Raw genomic sequence first — 20,941 nt, 5'->3', positions numbered from 1 at the left:
AATCAGCGAAATAGAGGAAGACTCTCTGTGATATGGACTCTCGCAGTAACTGTAACAATGTGCTTGCATATATCTGAGATGATGAGGATGGAACAGGATAGACAGGGTATTATGAGTCATAGTCAACTCAGCCACACAGAACAATTCGCAAGAACAGAAAAAGAAATGTGACTGCCTTTGAAAGGATGTTCCATCGAGCACCACAAGGGGGCAATAAACAGAAGTCGTTCGGAGTGTTGTTTAACACCCCCTTCCCTAGACTTTTGCCGCTTTCAGGCTATAGGCCTGTGCTCCTTGGGCATCTGAGCAGCGGGGAGAATATATAACATCTTCTATATATTCCAGAGTGTATTTCTGAGATTGATGAGTATTTTTGCATTCTTTTCCAACAGGCCATTTCCAGCTGAAGAAACAGACATCTACTCCCTCCCAATACACACACACACACACACACACACACACAGATGCCATCCAGGTGAGACATTACCATCAGCTCCCAGCCTCCTAGGATCCTGCCTTCTGAGCACAGAGCTCCGAACAGCCTGCAGATGCCCATAGAGAAGCCTGACAGACAGCTCCATCTGAGAAGACAAAACTATTCATCCAAAATATGAATATTCTTTAAAGGACAATTTTTCCATTAGCACTGACTCTATTCTAGATGGAAGCTAGATTGGTCCTTAAGCTTCTGCATTTTGCATGGAGCTATGATTTCAAATCTACCAGCTCCTCTGTGGAAGAAAGATGGACAGTCTCCTCCCGTGCAACTAATTGACTTTGAAAACTTTCAGGAGGGTCAGCTACAGGTCAGTTCTGACTCGACGGTACACATCACAACAACATTACTATTATAATTACATGATGCCACTGTTGTAGAATGGGACTGTCCTTGGGGTTGGGGAGAGACTGAATAAGATGGGTTCAATAATGTATACTGCACTGAAACAGAGGAGGGAGAAAACTGTTTAAAAGAGATATATAACTAGGTATTTCTGTCATCACAGGAGTCTAGTGCGAGGGCTACATGGTGGAGGGGACCTGGGGGAGGGTTTGTAAAACAATGAAAGAATCTTTTCTTTTACTTTTCCATAATTTTTGGACTCATGTACTTATAACTTGTTAGTCAAATTTGTGTCTTCTAGGTTGCAACACCCCCATGATACATCTTCAAGGATATGAACATGTACGGCCAAGCACAATCAATAAGAGTGCATCTAAATTCCAAAATCAATCTCCATAATAGTCTATGTGTTTCCTACTGCCAAAGGGGCCCTTTAGAGTAGTGAGAGAAGATCTTCACCCTGAAACCCACAGCATCCCTTTTCAGCAGGAAGTAGCTAAGAGAATATGCCATCCCCTTTTCCTTATGACTCAGGGTGAAGTCTCTCTCAGGGAGGAGTGATAGGGAATGGCAAAGGACACACTGACAAAGAAGATTAATCAGAACTGGCTTTGACAAGCACTGTGGCATTTGGACAAGAACAAACTGGGAGGAGGGTAGAGAGAATAGTGCAACAATGAATGAATGGAAACCCAAAATCTCTATAAATGTTTATGAAAATTAATAAAATATAATTATAGAAAAAAAAACATTACTATTATAATTATTAGGAGTTCTGATAACATTGTTACGTGTTGCGTTGATAACCAAAAGTCAGTGGTTCAAATCTACGAGCTGCCGTAGGTTGGAAAGATGAACAGCCTCCTCTCACACAGGTTTAGGAAGATCAGAATTGGCTCAATGGAAGTGGGGTTTGAGATTATTCAGTCACATTCTTTGTAACTCCCACAAAATCACTGAGTAGAACTATGCAAAAGAGTTGTATTGTCCCCTTCAAGGGAATTAGATTGCTTGCTAATAATGCAAACAAAATATAAGACATTGTTAAGGGAGTGGGCCCATACAAACAAAGTGTATGGAACACTACCAAGGGATCTGTCTTGCCCTCCTGCTAATTTAAAATGGGACATCCCAGAGGGGAAAGGGGGCATGGAGTGAGCGAGGATCTCATTACCATCAAGAAAAAGAGCAGAGAGTGGAGTACATCATTTGGACCTGGAAACCCTCTACTGAGAGTCTCCTACATCCAAGAACCAGAGACACAGAAAGCTCTATTACCAGAAGGGAGAGAGTTTGAGGAGATGAAAGATGGAGAGAAATAGCAGCAAAAATAAAACTGGAGAACAAAAGCCAGCAGCATACCCACGACACTAGCTTCCCAGGCCACGGAGTGAGGACGCTGAGCGTCTACAGGCGAGAGACGTGCTGACAGTGAACCAAACACCTTTAAACCAAGGCTTACTGGTGGAGTGGAGTGCCTCTGAGCACATATCAGCAGAGCCGAGGAGCTTTGTAACATGTGTTCAAACAGAGTAGACATTGAAAGGGCCACAGAGCCAAAAGGCCAAGGGCCAGGTAGAAGCTGTGGGATCACTTCTCTAATAAACCCTACAATAGTGAGTTTTGTCTGTTAGTTCTGTGTGGCCATTGCAATTAATTACCCAGAAAGAGGTAGTGCTGCAGGAAGAATGTAAGTGTTAACACTGGTAAAAAGTTGGGAGGGTGGAGTTGTGTCTGGTTACTGCATCATAGCCATGGACTGATAGATAGCACAGATGTAGATCCTCCCTCTAAAAAAGTTAGAGGTGGTCAGATCTCCCACCACATCATTTTACAACAGTTAATCCCATCCAGAGTATTTTTCATTGTAGACATCGTCATTTCCATACCTAGAAGTTCATTGTCTTTTTCGTATCTTCCTATCTCTTTACATATTCATTGCATACAGTACCGCTATTATAACAACTGTATTACATTTCCAGTCTCATTCTTTTCCTTTCATTTTCTTTCTGGCATGGGTTAGTTCTTGATTCCTTTAGATTGATTTTTCTTCTCAATTATGGGTTCTGTTCATTGGGTAAGTGCTGGACATTGTGGATCCAACACTGTTGGATACTGAATGTTTCTATGGTTTGTAATTATTCTTCCTCTTTGTTCCAGGATGCAATTAAGTTATGTGGGAACAGTTTGGTCCTTTCAGGTCTTACTTTGAAGACTCATGAGTCAGACCCCCGCAGAGTTTAGTTTGGGGCTATGGTTTCCCATTACTGAGGAATGAGTTTCCCCAGTAGCCTACCGAGTGCTTCAAAAGATTTGAGGTTTTCCATCCTGAAGGAAGGAAAGCTGTGCCCGTCCACATGTGAATGCTGGTATTACAGGAATACCTGGATTGTGCTTTCATATATTGCACCATGCAGATTTTGCATCTTTTACCAATTGAAGGGTAATGTTGAACCTATCAGTGCCATTCTTCCAACAGCATGCACTCACTGCTTGTCTCAGGGTCACAAAATCTTTAACTTTTCCATGGTGCTACTACACACTTGGTAAACTATAATATAGTGTAAACATAACTGGGAAACAAAGGGAAATTCGTGTGACTCGTCTTATTGCAATGTCTCTGAGGTATGCCTGTATTCTCGCTAATCCTCTCAGGTTGTCCTCTGGTGGCCTCATGGATAAGAAGCTGCACTACTCCCAGGGAAAAAGAATCTCCTCCGAGTGACTTTCAACTCAATGGCTGTATGAGTGACAGTGTCTCTTCTTCTCACACCTGTGGCAATAAGCACATTCTTTCAGAGCTGAAGAAACTCCGCTTATTTCCAGAGCCCTCTCTGTGCTCTGCCCTCCCTATACAGTGAACTCATGCCACCGGACTTGTCAGCTCCATCTCCTCCAAAGGCTTTGCCAGCCTGTGTCGGGCTTTTTTCTCTCCCCGGGTTGCACACTGGGAACTTTATCATGATATCAAGCTCATGGGGATAAGGATCATCTTGTGTTCTCCTGTTTCAGGAATCACTTTTCTTCCTTGCCTGATGTCCAGTATCTTGACAATGTTCTTCACATATGCGATCCTTCTGTTGCCATTAGGTGCCACTGAATCAACGCCTCATTACAATCCTTTGAACAACGCATCGGAACCTTGCCTTCCTCACAATCTCCCCTGTGCCTAATTAGGCCCATTATTAATGTGTCAATCCATCTCCTTCAAGGTCTCTCCTCTCTCTCCCTGACGTTCTAACTTTCCCAGCACGTCTTTAGTTATTATGACGTCCAGGAGGATGGGCAATCTGGTCCCTATCACTCCATCTCATTGGAAGCTGTAGCTGTCCATTGACTCAATTAGATTTTACCCTTTTTGTTGCCCAAGTCCTACCAAGGCATTCTCACTAAATCCATGCCTAAACAAATGTTTATCATTTTTGGCCTATTGCTGTTTTAACTGGACTGTTTCCTCCCATATCCGTCCCCAGTTACTTAGCCCCCAAGTGAGGTCCTGGTAATTCAGTGGTACAATCCTCACCTTCCGTGCAGCAGACTCCAGTTTGATTCACAGCCAGTGGGCTTCTTTCCCAACATACCTACTCCTCAGTCACTGGAACCCTTGTGACACAAGGGTTAAAAGCTCAGCTAACTGAAAATTGCTAATTTGAAGCCTTCCAGGGGATCTGTGGGAGAAAGACCTGGCAATCTGCTTTCATAAAGTTTACAGTCCAGAAGATGCTCTGAGGCAGTTCTGTCTTATGGTGTTGCTAACTGTGGGGAGTAAGGATAAACTCGGCAGCATCCCATGAAAGCTGTGATAATGGTACTGCAGTTTTGGTTTTTCAATCTTTATATGCACGTGCAAATGACCAAATGAATATTTCAAATGACGAAGTGTTTAGTAGACTGCAATGCTAAAGGGATAATTGGTTTTTAAAGAGAAACCATATGAGGCAGTATCATGGGAGGACAGTTCTGCGACCCTGCAAGCTCAGCCACAAGCAGCCATGGGCAGAAGTTGGACCAGCCCCCGGGGTACCATCACCTTTCCCCCTCACTGTCCATCAGGTGGGTTACAAACCCGGTGGCTCCTGGCCAACTGCAGATTTTGTCAAAATTAGCACTACACTTGAGGCAACAATTATTACATTTATGGATATCATATTAAACCCACAATGACACAAAGATTAAAGTCACACACATTTAAAATACATACAAAAATAGTGTAATTAGAATTGATACAAAGAAGAGTTTTACAAAACAGTACACTACGAGAAACAATTTACATCCAAGCAAAAATGTAGAGCTATACATGGAAGTATATGTTTAAGAGAAAAACATTTATTTCTAAAAGGTGAATAGGGAGGCATAGATTGATTCCTGGTTTCCTGACAGAATTCTGAAGAAAGCTCCAAATTGTGAGCAGAAAGTTCCACTCTCCATCATAACCTTTAAAAAGTTCTCAAAGGAGATTAGACAGCTGTTCCTCTTTCCAAGTTTTGTTTAATTTCAGCTGTGTATTTCCCGTAGAATCTCTCTGCCTTCTTGTTGAACTTGGCATTCCTTTCATTAATGTAGTCAATATCGGCATCATCATTATAAGGACGTCTCCGGCTATATTTGTCTCGTTTTTCAATTCTGGAAAAGGAAGAAAATCATTTACAAAATTGGAAACTACCTTTATTTTTATCTTAATAAAACATGGTCAAACAGCTAATATTAGAATCAGGACACTTCGAAAGAAAAATAAGCCTCATTCTCATCAAGGTGAAATGCCCAACAAAAGACATACAACCTTGACTAAGAATGCAGTAAACACAAATTCATCTTCAAAATGCTTCTAATATGTAAGTAAACCAGTAGAAAATGAAATTTTTACTTTTTAAAAAAAATGCTTCTAATAGTGCAATGACATCTGTCGGAACTATCCAAAGAAATATTACTTAAAAGAGGATGAATGTTCCAATAACCAGCTGCCTTCTAATCAATTCTGACTCACTAGAGGCCCATGTGGCGGAGTGGAACTATGCTCCACAGGGTCTTCAAGGCAGATTTCCTGCAAACAGAAAACTGGGCCTTTCTTCCATGGTACGACTAAGTGACCCAAACCTCCAGCCTTAAACCTAGCAGCCAAGCACATTAGCTATCGGCACCCCTCAGAGATTTCCTTTATTAAAATAACTACTGCTATTTATTTATCTTTATTAATAAGAACACTCAAAGCTAATAAGAAAACGAGTGCTGAGGATGTGCTAACCATTACTCTTAACACTATGTATTAACTCCTAAAATAGAAATTCATTCTACTTTGGTAGCCTAGTGGCAAGAAGCTGTGCAGCCAACCCATAGGTACGCAGTTCTAATCCACCAGCTGCTCCTCAGGAGAAAGATGGACAATCTTCTCCCATGTGATTTATAGCCTCTGAAAACCCACTAGAGGATTAGTTATGAGTTAATTCTGTTTCAATGACACTTAACAACGACTAACATCAGTAACAAGAAACATAAGTGAATTTAATTTACTAATTGGTACATTCTTGGATCTTCAAATCAAATAGCGGGAGGGTTGTCCCAGTAAATGCCTTTAAAGAATTTTTTTTTTTTTATTGTATTATTTTTCACGTGTACCGTCAAATCAGATCTGACTGGTACAGGAGGAGATTGCCCCCTCCTTCTCCAACAGAGCATCTGGTGGATTTGAACCGCAAGAATTTTTTTCTTAATGGAGCTCTGGTGGCCTAGTGGCAAGAAGCTGCACTGCAATCCCAGAGAGGTGCGGTATGAATCCACCAGATGCTCTGCTGCAGAAGGAGGAACAATCTCCTCCTGTACCAGTCAGATCCGATTTGACAGTACACGCAAAAAAATAAGAAAATAAAAATTTAAAAAAAAAATAATTCCTTCATTAGACCTACCCCCTTCAATTACAATTTAATCACTATTTTACTATTTAATCACTATTCTTCACCTTTTATATTTAATCACTATTCTTCCAAGTCATAAGAACTCAATTTATACCTGAGTTCCAAGTTTTTCTTAACTTAGAATATCCTATTTAAGTATTTAGTTATAATCAGCACACGGGGAAAACCACTCTGAATTTTTTAAAAATACATAAATAAAACTACTGCTATAATGGAATTGTGCTTTGTTATAGGTTTTTATCTTATAGCAATATACAATGAAATCAGTGTCTGTCAAATTCAACTCAGCACATGAGATCTGTTCTGGCCTCGTATCAAGATGCTCTATTGAGTACTCACTGTTTTTCCAGATCTACAACCATTCTATCAATTTCCTCTGTGGAAGGCACATGTGTTCCATGAATGAGACTGTTGGATGTTGGGAAAAACTCTTCTCCACTGAAAAGACAGCAAAAGGGACTTAAAGCAACACTGTAAATTTCAATTAGCATTCATGATGAAAGACAAAATACACACATATATTTGTACTCCAATGTTCATAGCAGCATTATTCACCATCACAAGAACATGGAAACAGCCCAAATTTCCAACCACAATGGAACAGATTGAGGAGTTATGGTACATTCACACAAAGAAATATTATGTAGCACTCAGGAGCAACAATTTTGAAAATTACGACATACTTGGGGAGCATTATGCTAAGTAAACGAACTCAGACTTATAAAGACATATACGGCATAAGACCATTAGTGTAAAACTACAAGGATAACTGATAAAATGTGTATGGGGCTTCAAGGGGGGCAGGGATGGGAGCAGAGGGGTGAGGATGGAGGGAGTGAGTCAAAGAAATGGTAAAGATTCTGCAAGGATCTAAATAGACAGGGTAATGGTGGGCATAGTTCAATGGTGGTTATTTTTATAAATCACAATCATGGGAATGATTATATGAAACATAATGTGGAATGAAGGATAGTATGAAATACAACATATACAAATTTTGTATGTACACCAAAGTAAAATAAAAATTAAAAACATATATATATGTAAGAGTGTGTTGTGTGTGTGTGTGTGTGTGTGTGTGTGTGTGTGTGTGTGTGTGTGTATAAAAACTTTGATAAATGTTGTAGAGGGGCTTCAGGCCTTTTGTTCACAGGGTTGCTATGAGTTGTGCTTGACTCAAAGGCAATCAACAACAATATACATATATTACTTTTTTTTGTTAAAGTAAGCACTGAATTGGAAGGAGCTTCAGAAATCATACACTCCAGTACCTTCATTTTACAAATATAAGAGCTGAGGCCTAGAATTTGAGAACATATCAAACATCAGAGAGCTGGGATCAGAGCTCCTAAACTTAGGTTATTTCTCTCCCCACTAAAGCAGAAGCTGGCAAGCTAAAGCCTGCCATTTGTTTTTGAAAATAGTTTAGTGGAATACAGCCATTGGTTTCTGTGGTCTCAGCGGGGACTTTCATATCACAGCAGTGAAACTGACACACAGTGCAACAGAGACCACATGAGCCACAAAGCTGACAATGTTTACTAGCGGGCCCTTCACCAGTTCACTCATCCCTCACTAAAGCATCTGGCCTCCAAAAAGAGTAAGCAACTATCATAGTCTGGGTATTCTTAGAATGCTTGGCTAGAAAGACAATCCAACAGTTGGCTTACCTGCTGACAAGTGAACAATAAAGAGGGCTGTGAATACCAGGGATCCTTCTTAAGACAGCAGGTGGTAACTCACATCTTAGCACAAAAGTGTGTGTGTGTCGTATACAGATATACACATATATACATATATACGATCTCAGGATGAAAAAGGGACTTGACTTAACCCTGCCAACTTACTGTTTTTCTCTCATTCTCTCATATGATTCCATGTCAGGTTTGATCTGTTTGGTCAACCGATGATACTGACGTAACTGGGCAGCAGCATAATCTAAAAAGAAAAGTCAGAAAACACACATTTCTTTATTACCCACAGAGCTCTGGAAAGCTGGGCAGTTTCTTTCCATTGCGATTCACAGCCTTGGAAACCAGATGGACCTCTCAGTCGCTGTAAGTCAGAACTGACTCGACAGCAATGAGAAGTCTGTATTATTCAGAAGACTATCAAACAACTATGTAATACAGGCAAAAGAAACTAATGAACCATAGTTTCTATCTTAAAGATACTGATAAGAGCTTTGACTAATTTTATCACAAAGAATACAAAATTTTACATAAGAGACATATTTGTACGTTCCTTAGCTTGACTTAGCCCTCATGCAGAATAGTCCTTGAAGGACATCAAGGCCAATTTTACCTGAAAACCCAAGATCGGGGTTTTTCCTCTTCTTCTTCCTCTCCCATCTCTCTGCATCTTCTGCACTGATCTCTAACAATTTCACTTTCTCATAGTCTTCTCCTCTGGCTGCACATTCCTAAAAATAAACAGAAGGCATCCCAATAGCTATGACATCTGCAATGAGGAAACAAGCGATTACTGGATCTCCTGTAAAGCAAATCCAATTCAACAAAGATATCGAGCAAAACTTAGAATTCATGATTATTATTCAAAGGAAGTTTGAGAATATGCTTTGGTATATAACAAATAAACACACTCATTTTACTTACTGGGTAAAATACCAAAAATACTTCCTGGGTGTCAGACCCACTTTAATTGATTTATACACATTAACTCATTTCATTCATAACCAGGTCACATAGGAGAGCAAGCAGACATGCAAAGAGCCCAGAACTCGCTCAGAGAGTACAGCTGACGAAGAGCAGAGTCAAGTTGTGACGTCAAGTGTTCTGGGCCCAGGGTCAGGATACTCAATCATTACATTACACACTCTCAGTACAATACACAGACTGAAGAAATGACTTATGAAGACAGCAGGACAGTTCTTAACCTTTTTCTTTTCTTCTTCCCGCAATTCCCATTCCAAACGGGCTTTTTTGGCTTCCCAATTTGCAGGTAACTTAAGTCTTTTATCTTCTTCCACAACTTCTTGGTGATTTAATTTTCGAGCTTCATTCTGAAAACATAACATGCATAGTTTGTCAGGTAAAACAAGGAAATACATCCAAAAAGATTTTGCCTTCGTTGAAGAAGCTATACCAAGGAGATTCCACTTAAGGTACTAGAGAGGAAACAGAGAACTTTAAGCAATGGAAACCTTTAATTAGGTCTGCATTTGTATACAGTCAAGAAAAATGTGATGGGATGCACTGGTTTGCTATTTCCAGATGCGTGCATCCAGTTCTTCATCTTTATCTAGTTCTGTGGTCCATTAGAGCCAATTCCTTAGGGCCAGCTTGGAACAAGGTTTCAGAAAGTGAGCTATCAATAGACTGGTGTTTGAAGAGAGATCAGATGGCATTAAATAACGTTAAACCACAAGAAAGATATTCTACCTTGAGTTCTTTTAATCCTGGTTAATTCAAGAAAAAGGCTCAAGTTGGAGGGATTTAAACTCTGATCTTAATATTACTGACATTTTCTAATCTTTCACCTTTCTTTTAATATTTTAACAATTTACAGTAAGATAAATGACTCGTTCATTTAAAATGCTAATATACAGCCTATTTTCAAATACATGTAATCACATTATTTTTTAAAAAATAATTAGGTCACCGTTTTAGAAAACATAATGCATGAGAATGATTGTATGAAACACAATGTGAATTAAGACTAGGGTGAAACACAATGTATATAACTTTGTAAGCAAATCAATTTAAAAAAATGTAAAATGGAATGTGTACGGGTGACTGCATAAAAAAACAATGTAAATGAAAGATTGTATAAAATACAATGCAAAGAGTTCTAGTGGCCTAGTGGCAAGAAGCCGTGCTGCAATCCTGAAGGCGCTTGGTTCAAATTTACCAGATGCTTCGTTGGAGAAGGAGGGGAAATCTCCTCCTGTGCCAATCTGATCTGATTGGACAGTACACAAGAGGGAAAAAAAACCCCACAATGTATATGATGGAAACATAATGTAAAGCAATTATTATATGAAAACCAATTAAAGAAAAATTTTTAAAAAGGAGTAGATCTTCTGAAGAAAAACTTCAGCTGAGTTCAGGACCTATCACATCAAAGTCAAGGACCTATCACATCAAAGTCAAGTGACGCAAGACAGTGTTCTACATCGAACCCTGGTGAGTGATGACTGGAGTTTTAAAAGCTTGTGAGTGTCTGGCCATCGAAGGTGCAACCTTTGGAGTCTCCCTACCCAGCAAAAATAATGAAGACCAAGAATTATGTGAACATAAGTTTTGATGACCTGAGACCTTGCTGGTAGCTCTGAAAGGAATCACAGGAAAAGGTCCGTGATCACTGTAATTAAGAGCTCTTGAATTGGCTCGATTAATAATGCTAATGACAGAGAAAGGAAATCACAAAATCCTCAGACAAAGCTTATTGATCTGAAAGAGACTGGCAGAACCCCTAAAACTATGGTCCTCAGTCACCCTTCAACCTTAGAATTGAGCTAAGCTTTCAGCCAAATAGCAAATTAACAAGCCTATGGTGATCAAGGATGCTTTGGGCAGAATATTAAATGATCCAAGAAGTATTAAAAGAAGATGGAAAGAATGTACTGAGTCACTGTATCGAAAGGAATTGGCAGACACAGAAGAATTTTATGAAACAATATATGAGCAAGAGCCTATGGTGATGAAGGAAGAAGTTCAAGCTTCTTTGATGGAAATAGCAAAAATAAGGCCCCAGGAATAGATGGTATCCCAATTGAGATATTTCAGCTAACAGATGCTGCCCTTGATGTGCTAACCAAGAAATCTGGAGAACAACCACTTGGCCAGCTGACTGGAAGAGATCTATATTTGTTCCCATCCCAAAGAAGGGTGACCCAACAGAGTGTGAAAACTATAGAACAGTATCATTAATTTCACACGCAAGCCAAGATTCTACTGAAGATTATCCAAAAACAACTGAACAGCACCTCAACAGAGAACTGTCAGATGTCCAGGCTGGGTTTAGAAGGGGTCATGGTACTAGGGATATTGTAGCTAATATTAGATGGATATTAGCTGAAAGCAGGGAATACCAGAAGAATGTATATCTGTGTTTCATTGACTATGCAAAGGTGTTGGACTGTGTGGATCATAACAAACTGTGGCTGACTCTGAGAAGAATGGGAATACCAGAACACTTGATTGTGCTAATGAGAAACCTATACTTGAACCAAGAGGCAGTCAACAGAACAGAGAAAGGAAACACTGCATGGTTCAAAATTAGGAAGGGCGTACACCAGGGATGTGTCCTGTCTCCATACCTTGTCAACCTCTATGCAGAACAGATTATCTGGGAGGCTAGGCTCTATGAGGAGAAATGTGGGGTCAAGATTGGTGGAAGACCTATCAACAATCTGCGATATGCAGATGACACAACCCTGCTTGCTAAACTGAGGAGGACTGAAGCGCTTGCTGCAGAGGGTCAAGGACTGCAGCCTCCCATATGGATTGAGGCTCAATGTCAAGAAGACAAGGACTCTCACCACTGGACCAATTGGCAGCATCAGGATAGATGGTGAAGAGATGAGATTGTTCACAGCTTTAGTTTGCTTGGCTCCACAGTCAACACTCTTGGCACCAGTAGCCAGGAAATTAAAAGACGTATTGCCATGGGAAAATCTGCTATTAGGGACCTCTCCAAAGTACTGAAGAGCAATGGTGTCTCTCTGGAGACTAAGGTGCATCTGATACAGGCCATGGTCTTTGTGATCACTTGTTATGCGTCAGAGAGTTGGACAATGACTAAGGAGGATAGAAGGAGAATTGAGCTTTGGTGCTGGAGAAGAGTGTTGAGGGTACCATGGACTGCTAGGAAAACAAACAGATTCATCCTGGAAAGGGTTAAACTGGGCGGCTCCCTGGAGGCAAGGACTCTCAGGCTCCGTCTAACATACTATGGACAAGTAGTAAGGAAGGACCAGTCCTTGGAGGAGGGACATCATGCTTGCGAGGGTAGAGGGACAGCACAGGAGAGGAAGGTCCTCTATGAGGTGGATTGATTCAGTGACTGGGGAAATCGGGATGGGTGTATTGGAGACAGTGCAACTGGCACAGGACAGAGCCGAGTTTAGGACTGTTTGTACTCAGGGTCGCTATGAGTCACAAGCAACTCAACGGCACGTAACAACAACAACAACAATAACATCAACCTATGGTGATCAGGGAGTGCTGATGGCTTGGTGTTGAGGGGCTGCATTGCCGACCCAAGGGAACACGATTCAAATTCACCAGCTGCCCCACAAAGAAAAGATGGGCCAGAGCCTCCCATGTGATTAACTGCCTCTGAAAACCCACTGAGGAGGTAAGCTATGGGTTGGTTCCAACAAGACAGTACATAATGAGAACAATTTAAGGAGATCAACAACACCAGAGAGGAATGTACTGCTTAGAACAGCCAACCACACACAAGTAAAGGGGAAACATCGGCCCAGGAATAAATCTCAGACAGCAGGAATGGATAGGAAAAAAGAACAGAAATGGGTAAAGAAGAGGGCTGCCACAATGTGAAGATCATTACCAACGTCACAAAATATAGTGTGTACTAATTAATTAATGGAAAAAGTATTTGTTCAGTAAACTTAATAAATCTTAACAAAACCATAAGGGGGGAAGGAAAAAAGGAAAAACTTCAAGTTTTTCAGTAAATAAGCTTTAGCCAAGTGACTCTATAGTAAGTTATATGTCACCTAACTTCCAGGCATATGTTCTTTACTTTCTTACTACTTAAATGTGTTTATTAGACTGGCTTTTTTTTCTAGGCAGAGACATGCTTCACTCAATGGCTCTCCCTTACAGGCTCTTGATTCTGGCAATGCCCTACAGTGAGGCACCAAGAACACACCCGCAGTCTAATAACCATGGGTTTATTGACCTGACAAAGACCACGTAGGCATTTCAGTGAAAAGATGCTAAAGCAGCTGGTTGCAGGATTTGGATGTATATCAGGTAATTTGGGGTAAGCATCATGGAATCTTGGGTTTGCTTTGGATTTGTTGTTGTTTGGTGCCGTCGAGTACAACCCACAGCAATTCTGTAAACAAAAGATCTGAACCCTGTCCTATCATACATCATCCTCACAACATCTGACACCCTTGCACCTACTGCTGCAGTCACTGTGTCAATCCATCTCGTTGAAGGCCTTCCTCTTTTGCCGACCTTTCCAAGCATGATTTCCCTCTCCAAGGAATAGCCCCTCTTAGCAGCATATGTTAGGCAAAGCCTCATAATTCTTGCCTTCAAAGAGCACTCTGGCTGCACCCTCTCCACGACATATGTGTTTGTTCTCTTGACCGTACACAGGATGTTCAGTGCTCTTCTCCAACACCGCAGCTCAAAGGCATCAATTCTTTTCCTGTCATCCTTATTCACTGTCCAGGTTTCAGATGCATGACTAGTAATCAGAAAGACCATGGCCTGAATAAACACACCTTAGTCCTGAAACTGACATCACTAGTCCTCAATAATTTGGAAAGGTCCCCAACCGCAGATTTTCCCAGTGCAATGCGCCTCCTTATTTTCTGACTGCTCATACCAAAGGTGTTAATTGTGGATCCAAGCAAGATGAAGCTGTTGACAGTTTCAATCTCCTCTCTAGCCATCATGATACTGCCTATTGGTCCAGTGCTAAGAATCTTTGTTTTCTTGATACTGAGACTCAATCCATTCAGAAGGCTCCATTCCTTGATATTCTGTAAAAAGTGCTTCAAGTCCTCCTCACTTTCAGCAAGTGTTATTTCAGCAAGTAAGTGTGTTATTTGCATAATGCAAGTTATTGATGAGTCTCCCTCCAATCCTGATGCCACTTCTGACTAGTACCCAAGGTGGTGGTGGTGGTAGTGGTGGTTCTACACTGTTGAGTCAGAAAGGACTCTTAGCTGACCCTCCACCAGGTTTTCAGAGGCTATAAATCGTACGGGATGTGACTGTGCCTGTGGAACAACCGATGGATTTGAACTTGCTGCCTTCGGGCTGGCAGCAAAGCTCCTTAGCACTAAGCCACCAAACTAATGCTGTTTAAAACAGATGAGGGAGAGAACTGTTTAAATGGGATATATGATTTGGTATTATTGTCATGACAGGAGTCCAGAACGAAGGCTGCAAAGTGGAGTGGACTTGGGGGAAGGGATTGTATAACAAAAAGAATTTTTCTTTTACTTTTCAAAGAGAAGAGCAAACTGAGCGGAGATTGGGCAGGGAGAAATGTGCAACAATGAATGACTGAAATCCAAAGTCTCTGTAAATGTTCACGAAAATTAATTTAAAAAAATATATAAATAAACAAATGCTGTTACTCCTGTTGGCCAGAAGAGGGGGCTCATTTCTGTAATTTGAAGTATGTTTGTTGTGGAGTTTTGTGAAACCAGGGTCTAGCTAGTAAGTCACACCAGCTCCAGGATTACAACAGTCAGGGATTCTTTTGTTTTTCCCCCATGTTCTCTTAGCTCCAGTGCTACCTGATGTTTGCTAGACTAAGGTGCACTTAATTCAAGTCTTTTCAATTACTTGCCATCCACCTCAAAGATGGATAATAAATAAGGATGACAAAAGAATTGATGCCTTCGAGTTACAGTGCTGGAGAAGAGAATCAGTACTTTCATCAGTACTTTCGAGGATATCAGGGAGCCCATGAACTGCTAAAAAACAAACAAGTCTGTCTTGGAGGATATGCAGCCAGAAAGGATGATTTAAACCTTTTTTAAAGGCAATAATGATGAAACGCCTGACATACTTTGGGCATGTTGTTAGAAGCCAATCCTTGGAAAAGAGCCAGAGAAAGAACCTCATCAAGATGGACTGACACGGCGACTGTAACAATGAGCTCGAGATATCTGCAATCACGAAGATGGTGTAAGTGAAGACAAGGTTCAGCCCTGTTGTTCATAGGGTTGTTATGAGTCACAATCAATTCAACGGCCCCTAACATCCCTAATGAGGACTCTTTCTTTGCACAGGTTCCCTCTTCTGTGACTGGATTCCCCTAATACATTCCTCTGTTACATAGCAGCATACTTTCAAAGAGTAGTTTAGATGTCATTTCTCATGAGGCTCTGTCTGGAGCTTCCCTTCACTCCCAAAACTACATTAACTTCTTTTCCTCTGCACTACCTGGGCACTGGAGACTTTCAAAAATGTGCAAAATGTTTTTGAATGAAGAAACAAAACAAACTCTAGGAGAATGTGATCAGGTTTCTTCTGGTCTTGTTGTTACTAGGTGACAGTGAAGTTGAGCACCACCCCTAGGAACCCTATGAACAACAGACCCAAACTCTGTCCCATGCTGTGTCAACCTCACAATCGCAAATAGAGTCGAGCCCGTGGCTGCAGTCACTGTGTCTATCAATGCACCTGGTTTGACCTCTTCTTCACACTCCGCCCACCTTTTTTTTTAAGCCATGGTTATTGCGGCTTTGATCGCAATAGCAAAGAGCTGGAAACAACCCAAGTATCAACAAACGAATGGATAGAGAAGCTGTGGTATATTCACACAATGGAATACTATGCATCATTGAAAAATAAGAAACTCATGAAATATTATGCAAAATGGATGACCCTGGAAGACATTATGCTGAGTGAAATATCTCAGTCACAAAAGGACAAATATTGCATGGGGCCACTGTTGTAAAATGGAACTAACATCAGGGTTGAGGGAAGACAGAAAAGGAGGGGAGGAATAATATATATTGCATTGAAACAGATGATGGAGAGAACTGTTTAAAAGGGACATATGAATGGATATTCTTGTCATTACAGAAGTCTAGAGTGAAGACTGCATAATGGGGTGGACTTGGGGGGAGGGACTGCATAACAATGAAAGAGTTTTTCTTTTCAAGGAGAAGATGAATTAATGGGGAGGGGTGGGCAGGGAGAAAAGTGCAACAATGAATGACTGGAAACCCTAAGTCTTTGTAAACTTTCATTAAAATTAATTTTTTAAAAAAACAATCCTCCCACCTTTCTAAGCATGATGTCCTTCTACAAGGAATATCTTTCCCTAACAACATGGCAAAAGTATGCAAGACAAAGTTTTTCCATCCTTGCCTTCAAGGAGCACTCTGGCTGCACCCTCTCCAAGACTTATCTCTGGTTTTAATGCTATATTACTTCTGGAAGAAAAAAAATGAACGGTTTCTTGGAATCACAGAGCAAGGAGGCTATTAGTAAGAGACTATCTGTAAGAGGAGACCTCTAATCTCATGAAACAAAACTGTCGAATAGAAACCTTTTGTTTTCTGTAAACTTTTACCCAAAATCCAATTCGACGGAAAGTGCACTCTCAAGGACAACCTTTCCTTTTCTGTAAACTTTTACCAAAAATCCAACTCGAAGGAAAATAAGTGCCTTCTCAAGAAGGACCAAAACTTTGAGGGAGGAAAAAAGCCTAGAACACGAAAGAAAAGTTGATGCAAGGCCTCAAAATTAAGCACAAATACATTTTAGGCTTTATCCCTTAAGGCTCTGAAAAGTGGGAGAATCAAATTACCTACTTTACTATAGTTTCTGGCATCCTGTAATTTGTCTGTAATCAACTATACAGTGATTAGAAGCAAGCGAGAGAAAAACACAGAACTAATAAGTAAGTTAAATCTGACTGGAGGAAGAAGCGAGGATGATGCAGTCGTGCGGGTCAGTAAGGAGAGGTGGCTTAACTTTGTATGGCAAGAGATTCCTCCCTGACGCGCGCTGCCCTGACCATACTGACGGCTGGGGCGACTCACCCGCTTCAGGTGCAGCTCCCGGAATTTGCGCAGTCTCTGTTCGCGCTTTTGGGCGGCCAATTCCTCCGCTGCCGAGAGAGACTGCTCCTCCTCCACGCCGTCCACTGGGCCCTGGACGAAAAGGACAGGTTTAAGGTCCGGCCGTCTCAACCAATTCCATTTGAGCATCTTCTTTGCTGATCCCGACCGGCAGCGCCCAAACAATCCCCCCTCGATCCCTTGCCTCTGCGTCTCCTTACATTCCTCCCTCACAGAAAACCCTAAGGAGGCCTGGTACCTACCGTCTCAATTTGCGTCGCAGCCGCCATCATGACAACTCCCTCGCCACTTCCGCAACAACAAAGAGGCTTCCCGTAGTCCCGCCTACCCATCCGCGGACAGATACTAATAAACAGCACTAAAGTCCCACCTTTTCTTGGCAACCAGAAATTTATGACCAATCTCTGCCAGTTTTAGCAATGAGCAGTTCTTGATTGGGCGAATCCTTGCGCAGCCGCAGAAAGCACCAGGGGCGGGGCAGAGACGGACGAGCTCTAGAGAAGGGATAGAGTGGGAGGTGTAATAACCGAAATGAGCGGCTCGGAACCCTGTCCTGCGCTGTAGACATGATCTCCGCCTTGCTCAAACTCATTGTAGTCCCTGTGTCAGTCCACCTGGTTAGAATCTTCCTCTTTCGTTGATGCTTAAGCTTTCCCAGCATGTTTTTCCAAGGACTGGCGCCGCTTCTGACAACTTGCCCAAAATAGGTGAGGCGAAGTTACGTCATCCTTGCCTTTAGTGAGTACTTTTCTTTGCAGATTTGTTATTTTGGCAGCACACAGTATATTTAATACTCTTTGCCTGCAAATACTCAAGCCATCGACTGTTTGGTCTTTGTATTGTCCTTACATTCAGGTACATAACAAACAACTGAAAATACCATGACTTTTATCAGGTGCACCTTAGTCTTTAAATTGATTGGATTTTGGAACGTTAAGGAGGTCGTTGACAGCACATATACCTAATGCAGTACATCTTTTGATTTCTTAATTGCTGTTACCATAGTACTGATTTGTCATAATGATACTGATACACTGGTAAGGATTTTATGCATACTTATTCAATATCCCCAAAAAGTTTTTTACATTTCAGTGACACCTTGAAAGTCATCTTAAGAGTCCTTTTTTCCAAGCATGATGTCCCTCTGCAAGGAATAACCTAGTATGTCCAAAGTATGTTTTTCTTCAAACTTTCTTCTAGGTCGTGTAGCCCTGATGTGTCCACTTGCCGTACAGAGTTAACCTGTGGTTGCTGTGAAGCTGAACACTGTGACACTGATGTGTCAGATGGGTTAATGGTTACCCATGGCAGTGTTTGGTGGAGCTCCCTGATTTAAAACAAGCTTAGAAGCAGGACTGGCATCCACTTTCATAATATCTTGCCTCTGGAAACCCTATGAACCTGGAAAAAGGATGAAAGTCAAACAAGTGTTGAGGATTTTCTTTCACAGGGTTGCTGTGAGTTGCCTACAACTCAACGGCACTTAACATGTAAGGTGAAGCTTCATTTTTGCCTACAAGGAGCACCCTGGTTTCACTTTTTCCAAGACTTGTCCATTTGTTCTTTTGACACTCCACAGACTATTCAGTACTTTTCTCGAAGTACCACAACTCAAAGACAGATTCTTCTGTCACCTTTATTCATTATCCAGCTCTCAGAAAGTGAGAAACCCATGGCCTGAATCAGGCACACCTTAATCTTCAAACTGGTAAGATTGCTCCGCAGTTAAGTTGGAGGAATTTTTCCTGTAATTATGACGTTGCCTACAGGTCCAGTGATAAGGACTTTGTCTTGATGTTGAAATGTAATCCATAATGAAGATTATAGTCCTTTTATTTTCTGCAGCAAGCATTTCAAGTCTTCCTCACTTGTAGCAAGTAGTTATCTGCATAATGCAGGTTGTTGAGTCAGTCTTCCTCATATTCTGATACCACTTTCCTCTGCAAGTCACTTCTTTTTTAAATTTTTTTATATATTGACAAGTTTATAGAGAACTTGGATTTCCATTCATTCATTGTTGCACATTTTCCTCCCTACCCACACCCCACCCCAATTCACTTTTCTCTTTGGAAAAAAAAACCCAACTTTCATTATTGCAGTTTACACCCTCCCATCCCAAGAAAGTAGTTTCTCAAATGATTGGTTCAGTATACAGATTGGGTAAGGAAAAAAGAACTGTGGCACACTCCTTTCCTGATTATAAACCAAGCAGTGCCCCCTTGCTGTTCAGACTGCTTCTAGGTCTAGGTCTTGTGTATGTCCCAGTCTAACTGGTGCAGGAATCTCTGGCCTCAAGAACACACACAGCATTCTCAGATTCATCTCTGTTGTTGAGATTTCCAGTTATCTGCTATTCCAACTTGTTCAGTTGAAACCTGGCAGAATAGAGAAATTGGCCATTCCCCTCATGAATACACTATACACCTTATATGTATGTTGACACCCACCTATGTGACAAAAGCCTAGGAAAACAATTTCCTAATAAGCCTTTATCACAACCTATGTTAAGCTGACCCCATCTGAAGTCTGTCCCCATCACTGTAGGTGCCCATAAACAGCTTATAGTACCTGATCTCTGTAGCCCAGGGGCCTGTAAACTCACACACACAAATGTGCAAATTCTGAAAGCTCCACGTGAAGTGAAACATTCTTCTAAGTGGTATAGCACTGGTGTGTCCACTTTCTGTACAGAGGTAACTCGTGATTGCTGTGAAGCCAAACACTGTGACACTGATGAGTCAAATGCAAGAATGGCTACCCATGGTGGACAGTGTTTGAAGCTCCCCAATTAAAACAAGCTTGGAAGCAGGAATGGCATCCACTTTCACAATAGCTTGCTTCTGGAAACCCTATGAACCTGGAGAAAGGACAAAAGTTATACAGGAGGTGTCCAGGGCTTGTGTTCATAGGTTGCTAAGAGTCACCTGCGACTCGACGGCCCTTAACACCACCACCACCTGAAATAGTTCTGTTGTCCATCTCATACCTTTCACTTGAAATCTCACATATTTGTTCACAGAAGGGCAAGGTGCCAAACTGGCTCACCTTTCAGACTGTAAGACGGATTCTCCTTATGTGCCATTGAATGACTTGCAACTCAGCAAGCCTATGTACAACAGCTCTGAACATTCTCCTGAGCCAATCTTATCATCTCTTGACACACCTAACCTCATTACCCTAGTCACTGAGTCAATTCATTTCACCCAGGCTCTTCATCTCTTACACTGATCATCCACTCTCCCAGCCAGGACGTCCCTCTCCAAGGATTCATCTTTCCTTGCAACATGCCCAAATAATGCCAGATGAAGCTTCAGAATTCTTGTCTCCAAGGGTCAGCCTGGTTTCACCTTCTCCAGGACCAACCTGTTTGTTCACCTAACGTCCATGGTATACTCAATACATTTCTCTAGCATCACA

The 20,941-nt window shown here is 41.3% G+C and overlaps 1 protein-coding gene across 1 annotated transcript; it reads right to left on the bottom strand.

Annotated features, from left to right (window-relative positions):
- Positions 1-5,298: 5,298 nt before the first annotated feature.
- SYF2 (SYF2 pre-mRNA-splicing factor) lies at positions 5,299-17,653 on the bottom strand. The gene is made up of 6 exons (XM_006883651.1): positions 17,486-17,653; positions 9,647-9,772; positions 9,055-9,172; positions 8,598-8,688; positions 7,090-7,188; positions 5,299-5,464 (listed from the first exon to the last, which is right to left on the bottom strand). The coding sequence occupies exons 1-6, from the start codon at positions 17,651-17,653 to the stop codon at positions 5,299-5,301; spliced, it is 768 nt and encodes a 255-aa protein (XP_006883713.1).
- Between the last annotated feature and the right edge of the window lie 3,288 nt (positions 17,654-20,941).

This window comes from Elephantulus edwardii, unplaced genomic scaffold (genome assembly GCF_000299155.1).
Source record: "Elephantulus edwardii isolate Elephantulus edwardi_28Jun2011 unplaced genomic scaffold, EleEdw1.0 scaffold00028, whole genome shotgun sequence".
NCBI lineage: Eukaryota > Metazoa > Chordata > Mammalia > Macroscelidea > Macroscelididae > Elephantulus > Elephantulus edwardii.
This window is presented reverse-complemented; position numbering and strand designations above follow the sequence as displayed.

Coding starts and splice junctions, on each gene's coding strand:
- SYF2 (XM_006883651.1), bottom strand. CDS start 17,653: ATGCTCAAATGGAATTGGTTGAGACGGCCGGACCTTAAACCTGTCCTT. Junction 9,173..9,646: donor GGGAAGAAGAAAAGAAAAAG/GTTAAGAACTGT, acceptor GTTTATTTTTAG/GAATGTGCAGCCAGAGGAGA. Junction 7,189..8,597: donor GAGAGAATGAGAGAAAAACA/GTAAGTTGGCAG, acceptor CTGTCTTTTCAG/TGGAGAAGAGTTTTTCCCAA.